Below are 7258 nucleotides of genomic sequence, written 5' to 3' on the forward strand. Positions count from 1 at the left end.
TTATCAGCAGTAACATTGGTGAGGTGGCATGTATTCTATTGACAGGACTCTGTGGTCTACCGGAGGCCTTGTCACCGGTCCAGCTGCTGTGGGTAAATCTCGTGACGGACGGTCTTCCGGCTACCGCTCTCGGCTTCAATGCCCCCGATGAGGACATCATGCAACAACCCCCACGACATGTGGATGAGCCCATTGTGAATGGGTGGATGTTCCTACGCTACATGGTGATTGGTGTCTACGTTGGCCTTGCCACCATCGGCGGGTTCTTGTGGTGGTTCCTCAGCCACGGCTTTAACTGGAAGGATCTCACCACCTACGCGGCCTGCACAGACATGCAGGATGCAAAGTGTGCCATCCTCGCTGACCCGGAGACGGCGCGTGCCATCGCGTTGTCGATTCTCGTCCTGGTGGAGATGTTGAATGCCCTGAACGCACTGAGTGAGAATGCCTCCCTTATCACAGCACGGCCGTCCAGCAACATTTGGCTGCTGCTCGCCATCTTTTCTTCGCTTGCGTTGCACCTGATGATTATGTACGTACCATTTCTGGCGGCTCTTTTTAACATCGCCCCCCTCGGCGTTGACCCTCTCATTGTGAAGGAGGCACAACCATTTAGTGTTTTGGTGCCGTCTAACTTTGATGATTGGAAGGCGGTGGTTGTCTTTAGCGTGCCGGTGATTTTTATCGACGAGCTGCTCAAATACATCACGCGGCACATGCAAGCAAGTCGGAATAAAAAAAACAACTGACGAATAAAATAAAATAAAATAAAATAAATAAATAAATAAAGAGAAAATCAAACAACTGCAACAAAAAAGAAAAGAAAAAAAAAAACCAACGATGACGGTGATACATACATACATAAACACACATTAGACAAATAATAAACACAAAACCCAAAAACCCAAAAAACAAAAACAAAAACAAGAAGGAATGGCGCAGAAAAAACAAACAGAAGGAAGATGAGGGGTACAAAAAAAAAAAAAAAAAAAATTTAAGTGAAAATGCAGATTGCCCTTTTCTTTTCTTTCCTTTTTGTTGGTTCCTTGCAATAGAAGCGAAGTACATGGTCGTATGAATATACATTCATATATTTATTTATTACAACTGTCGTGCTGTTGTTGTTGTTGTTTTCCCCCCCTCACAACCACACATTTTCTGTGATTTTTTTTGTTTGTTTGTCTGTTTGTTGTTTTGTTTTGTTTTGTTTCTTTCTTGTGTGTGAGTGTGCGTGACCTTCTCGGGTGTGGCTCTTGTTATGCACACCCATAATCAAACTGACTTTGCACACATACAATGGTGTACCGCATTTTTTTTCTTTTCTTTTCCTTTTCGATTTGGCTTGGAGTGCGTCGGCCCCATCACTCGCACTCGCTACGTACATATGGATACATTCAGACTGGGTATATTAATATGTATGGATGTATACATTGAAATATTCACTGAAGGATAAGGAATTGGAGGGACGTCATGAAAAGGAAGAAAAGAAAGAAAAGAAAAACAAACAAGAGAATGAACACTGATAATAATATCAACATTAATAAATAAATAAATAAATAAATAATGCGGTTGGGTATGGATTGGAGTTTCTGTCTGTATTGAGGTGAAGGTGATCTGTTCTTATGTTTTATGCCTTAGAGAGAGAGAGTGAGAGGGGTGCCTCTGTGTGTGCCTGTGCCTGTGCCTCTGTGTGTGCCTCTGTGTGTGCCTGTGCCTCTGTGTGTGCCTGTGCCTCTGTGTGTGCCTGTGCCTCTGTGTGTGCTTGTGCCTCTGTGTGTGCCTCTGTGTGTGTGTTTAAACTGGTGAGAGGGTAGTTATTTAAAAAAGGAGCGCATCAAAGAAGTAGCTAATATATACGTGTATGGTAAAAGGGATAGGTATTCATTATGGGCTAATAAAGAAACAAAGAAATCAAACCAAAAAGAAAAAAGTACATATAAATATATATTTATTTATTTATGCATACGCAGTTCTCATGTATTCATTATGGGCATTTTTTCCCCCTGGAAAAACGAAAAAAAAGGAGGGGAGAGAGAGAGAGTGTGTGTGTGTGTGTAGGTGGGTGGGTGGGCAGGCATTTGCCCGGCGAAAGCGACATGAATACAAGCAAATAGGGAAAAAAAATAAAAAATAAAAAATAAAAAATAAATAAAAAGGAAAAGGAGGAGGAGAAGAGGAAGGAGTCATTAACGAGCACTTGCGATCTCATCATACCCATAAATTTATTTATTTATTTATTTGTATTTGTCCATGTAGAAGTTGGGAGGGAGTCGTCTGTATTTGTATGTATTGGGCGTGTGCATGTGTTTTCTTTCCTTTTCTTTTTTCTTTTTTTTTTTCGGTAGGGAGTTTTTGCCGGTCGTTATTTAAACCTGTGGTCACGTGCCACGGAGTTTTATGTCCTCTTCTCTTCTCTTTTGACGGAAGTTGGGGCGATGTGTTTTGTGGTGGTGGTTGTGTGTGTGTGTGTGTGTGTGTTTCTTCTTTATAGAATTTATTTTTTCTTCTTTTTTTCCTCCGCCCTTCTTTTCTCTTTTTTCTTTTTTCTTTTTTATTGTGACGATCACCAGCGCTGCTTTGAATTATTTATTTTCTTTTTCCTTTTCCTTCTTTCCCCCCTTTCCACACCCCACGCCTCCCTTGTTGGTTGGTGATTGCTGATGGACCCTCCTCCTGTGTCCTCTCACACCCCGTCCAATTCGGTCGGAATGCACACACAAACACAGAGGGATAACATCTAAGAAGAGCATAGTCGAGGAGAAGCGTTTGAGAAGTCACCTTTATTACTATATCTATATATATATAGATAGATAGATATATTGTTTAATTATTATTTTAAACCACACGGAAATTACAGTGTAAGGCAGTGGGAAAAAACGATGAGCGCATTTTCGAATTCGCCGGTGTACAAGCAAATTCTCCGGCCCCTTCGTAGCAATTCCATGCTTGGGCTGTGTGTCATGACGGGATGTATGAGTGTATTTGTGTACTGGTGGTACGCTCGAAGTATTCGAGCCACATTGCGTCAAACACAAGAAAGCTGTCAAATTACAGCGGACAATGCTTTTGCACAGAGCAGGCAATTGTTGAAAAGCCTAGGGGATGACTGGGCACAAGATATGAAGTCGCGTGATGACTCCGTGCGGCGACTGGAGCTGCAAAACGTGGAACAGACACGCAGCATCGCCCGACTGGATGCGGCAATGAAAATGTGCATTGCACCAGGTCCAGAAATATCACAATGAAAGAAAATCCTTCTGTTTTTTTTTTTTTGTTTGTTGTTGTTTTACTGAGGTTTGGGGTGAATGTATTTATATACGGCTGTGTGTTCCCTTTGTAAGTGCGAATAACTCTTTTTTCCCCCATGATGTTGTTTTAATTCTTTTCTTTCTGTGTGTCTGTGCGCTATACAATTGTTTTTTTTGTGCTTGGTTGTTGTTGGTTGGCTTTTTTTTTTTGGCAGGCCGGGGAGGGAAAGGCAAGTATAAATTACAGTATTAACGGGAATCACACACACACACATACATACATCTATATATATATATTTATATTGGGTGCATGCCAAAAAAAGATAGAGATGTCTGGGACCCGCCGGAGGATCGCAAGATGGTTGAGGAGGCGCCATCTGCTTTCATGCAACACTTTCAGGACCGTGCGGTGCGAGTTGGAAAGGATGGCAGTAATGCACAGTTGGTTCGGGTAAAGAAGACGAAGCCAATACAATGGTCAGATGGGAACAATAGGAATAAGGAGGGTAGGGGATCGATACCTGGCCCCTTGGGGGATGAAACAAGTATGCATAAATGGAAACCTATGATGCTGAAGTTACCGTTAAGGAATAGAAGTCATGTGAGGGGAATTGTGGCACCGGACGAGCCAAAAGCGATTATGCCTCCACGACGACTACAAGCCATCAACCACACAATTTGCGTAGAGAGTGGCAATGGATTAGGAAGACATACAAGACCTTTTTTCGATGCCCATGTTGTGAATCGCATGGATGCACATGACGCACCAAATCCTGCCATGGCGATATCACCAGACTGTCGCATAGAAAATATGCGTCAGACGGTAGCTGCGGCCACAGTTATGTCGCCACGTCTAGAACTATCCGATGTGACATCCATCTCCGTGGATAAAAGTCAATCACCAGAAGTCCTCTCCGTCGAGTGCGTCGATGTCTCACAGCCGGTGAAACCAATACCCTTTTCACGGCCTTTGTCCGATACAATGGGATTAGTGGATGCAGGAGAAGGCCTTCGAAAATCTTTGGCACGCCTTCCCCCACGCAAGATTAGTGGAAGCAGCGGTGCGGACGAAGCAACAATGATGCCTAGACCGAAAAATACGGCCGTATCCCCGCCACTTCCATTGGAGCGGAATGAAAAGAAAAATAAAAAAGAAGACCGAAACGACGTACTGTCAAGGGAGGATGAAGTGGACGACTTTTCCGTTCAATTTGAGGATGACAACAGTGAGCTTAGAGCCTGTGATTCCACTGATATTCCCATTTACCAGCCCGTCGGTTTTTTAATGCGTCCTCGACCCGGTGCTGTAAAAGGCGAGAATAAAACGTCCATCATTGCAGCGAAGAAACGCAACCCCAGTACTGGCACGAGGAGGCCAGAAAGTGAAAATGGTGCCTGCGGCACCCGCCAAGACTACCATCTTTGTACACATCGAAAAAAGGGTTCTTCAACAGGCATTCAGGAGTTTGCAACTTCTGCGCCTGTCAAAACGAGTGGGATAAACTCTCATCCAAGCAGACTCCAACCGTTGTGTTTGCCCTTGCCACCGCGCACGTCCACTGTGTCTGTTACCAGCAGCGGTGCACTGACGGAAACGAAAGAGTCTGAACAGGAAGAAGAGAAGAAAAAAAACCCTGCGTACAAATCTTACAATTTGAAAGACTACAAATTGATGATGGAACAGGTGACGCATCTTAAATTAGGAGGTCTGGGGCCTGCTGACACGGACGAACAACGTCAAGCGAAGGAAAAGATGCACCGTCAGTGTCAATACGGCAAGTTGGTGGAGAAGAAAGCCGTAGAAAGGATACGTGAAAAGCAGCAGCGGCGTATTATTCAAAAACTAAAGTTGGGAGAAGGAGGCGACGCCGATGTCGTTTTAACTGGGACACCAAATAAAATGCCGCAACAACCACCTCCCCCAGAACGCATTCAGGCAAAAGAACGAAGGTCACGTGCCCTGGACTACGCCCGAAATCTCCCGCGACCAGAACTGCCTGCTTCACGCAAGCCGCGTGACGAGAATAGCATTTCAACCTTGGAGTCTTGCACCCCACAATGGCGCTCACAGCAAGATGAGGCAGCATGGCGTCGCGAACAGCGCCTGAAGGAACTTGAGGCGAGGCATCGTATTGACCGAGAACGTGTAGCGGCCGTCAAGCGACAACTGGGGTATTGAGCTCACAATTGTTTTTTTTTTTGTTGTTGTTGTTTTTCTCCATCCTTTTGGGCTTACTTCATCCAATATATATGTATGTGGACGTATTCTTGAATCTTCCTTTATGTGTATCATTTTTGATTTGTAGTAGCGTCTGTTTTGTTTACTTTTGCTTCTTTATCTGTTTTATTAGTGGCCAGACGAGGGCGAAACCAAATGGGGTGAGATGCACTGTATTGAATTCAACGGATCAAGGATCCCGTCGGAATTAACTTATTTCTTCTTCTGCCACCGGGATCTTTGTCTCACAGTGTCCCATATTGTAGTTTTATGTGTTAACTTGTTCCGGGATCTTGGTTGAGTTTATTTGGGTCGCAGTTTAAACGTCGGAAGAAAAGAGCTTTTGTTCTTGTCTTTTCTCTCGTGTTCTTCTAAAAAAATTGATTGCCGGCACTTAGTACGGTAACACGTGCCCCCAGATCTCATGGTGTTGCAACCGTGTCCCAGCAAGACGCGGCTGGCCCGTGCGCTGGTTGATGCCGTCAGCCCTGCACCAACAACAATCCCGTGATGGACGGACGCATCGCTGACTGCGGGCTTCCCCCGAGAATACGGAGCAATTGGCCCTGGCACCACGGCGAGGTGGCCGGCATCGCGAAGGGAGCGGTCTCCCGTTGGACTCTTCGCTTTTTCTTGGAGGACTTTGGTCGCGCGCTGCCCTGTCGGCCCACACTCCTGCGGTGTGGAGGTGGCTGGCTGTGGTTCCTCCAGTCCGACATGCCGGGCAATTGACCGTGATACGCGCAATGCCCACTTTCGCATGTGTTTCCCGCCGCCTTCTCCGGGTCAGGCACTTTGCCCCCTGCAAGAATACCGCTGGCACTGTGGGGCGCCTTACGATGCATTGGCGCCACAGCGGCGGCGACACAACTGCGCAGTGCAGGCTGGGACCCGGAGCACTGCACCGCGGAATGGTTGGCTTCTGGCTTCCCGCAGAGTCCCACCCGCGTCCTTCGGTACTTGAACCCAGTGCCACGATGAGGCAGCCAAAAATAAATTTCAAAAAGGTGTTTTTGTTTTTAATGTTTGGTATATATGTACTCAGAGGCTATTTCACTTTATTTCTGACTCTTGCTCACTTTGTGAATGGGGTTTTTCGGTGGTGAACTTCTTCTTTGCTGTGATGAGATAAGCAGGGGGTATTTGTATTTCATTTAATTTTTTTTTTTCTTTTCTTTCTCATCTATTTTTTTTGTTTGTTTGTTTGTTTGCTCTTTTTTGCGTTTTTAATGATATGTATGTGGCGCTGTTTAGTGTTTATTGTGTATTGTAGCAGCGAGGCCATGAAAAAGCCTGTTTCAACGACGGAGCCTTCGAGGTCATTAGAGGGTGTCTCCTCGATCCTTTGCATGGCAAACAAGTGTGGCTCCACTGATATGATGGAGCGTTACCGCAATCAACTGGTGGATCGTGTATTAGCGCTTACCTCGTGTATTATTGAAAGAATAACTACTGCGTTGAATACTGACGTGACGTCAAAGGCGACACCAAGGATAGGACGATACAAGGATATGAATACTGTCATCTCTGGGAGAACTCCAGATTATGGTAAGCGTACCTTTGTTGCCGACCGTATTTACGATAAACGTAATGGTAGGTTACATCGTGGGATAGGTCCCACACGAGAAAGGGCATTTACAATGCCCGTTATTTGCACGACATTGCCTGAAGTGATGCCTCCAATGAACATGAGCACTAATTCGGTAATGACAATTAACATCAGTGATTCTCGATCCAAGTTGAATATCACGTCTTCAGAGTTGCCACTTTTTACCCCCATTAAACAAATTTT

General features: G+C 45.1%; 4 protein-coding genes across 4 annotated transcripts, besides 16 other annotated features; all 4 read left to right on the forward strand.

Annotated features, from left to right (window-relative positions):
• On the forward strand, positions 1-749 carry Tc00.1047053503563.10 (calcium-translocating P-type ATPase, putative; the record flags this gene model as incomplete). The annotated part of the gene is made up of 1 exon (XM_799978.1): positions 1-749. A coding segment is annotated over one exon (749 nt), but the record flags the coding sequence as incomplete, so codon positions are not given.
• Positions 1-7258: a sequence feature (heterozygous, non-Esmeraldo-like haplotype).
• Positions 752-777: a microsatellite.
• Positions 908-930: a microsatellite.
• Positions 974-993: a microsatellite.
• Positions 1166-1200: a microsatellite.
• Positions 1473-1513: a sequence feature (A-rich).
• Positions 1540-1564: a microsatellite.
• Positions 1664-1794: a microsatellite.
• Positions 1935-1960: a sequence feature (AT_rich).
• Positions 2100-2179: a sequence feature (A-rich).
• Positions 2221-2240: a microsatellite.
• Positions 2307-2339: a sequence feature (T-rich).
• Positions 2456-2478: a microsatellite.
• Positions 2494-2553: a sequence feature (T-rich).
• On the forward strand, positions 2880-3245 carry Tc00.1047053503563.14 (ADG1, putative; the record flags this gene model as incomplete). Its single annotated transcript, XM_799980.1, has 1 exon — positions 2880-3245. One exon carries the CDS (start codon positions 2880-2882, stop codon positions 3243-3245), a length of 366 nt encoding a protein of 121 aa, XP_805073.1.
• Positions 3509-3551: a microsatellite.
• On the forward strand, positions 3559-5427 carry Tc00.1047053503563.20 (ADG2, putative; the record flags this gene model as incomplete). The annotated part of the gene is made up of 1 exon (XM_799979.1): positions 3559-5427. The coding sequence occupies one exon, from the start codon at positions 3559-3561 to the stop codon at positions 5425-5427; it is 1869 nt and encodes a 622-aa protein (XP_805072.1).
• Positions 6654-6677: a microsatellite.
• On the forward strand, positions 6696-7258 carry Tc00.1047053503563.29 (uncharacterized protein; the record flags this gene model as incomplete). Its single annotated transcript, XM_799981.1, has 1 exon — positions 6696-7258. A coding segment is annotated over one exon (563 nt), but the record flags the coding sequence as incomplete, so codon positions are not given.

Source organism: Trypanosoma cruzi, genomic scaffold (genome assembly GCF_000209065.1).
Source record: "Trypanosoma cruzi strain CL Brener 1047053517151 genomic scaffold, whole genome shotgun sequence".
NCBI lineage: Eukaryota > Euglenozoa > Kinetoplastea > Trypanosomatida > Trypanosomatidae > Trypanosoma > Trypanosoma cruzi.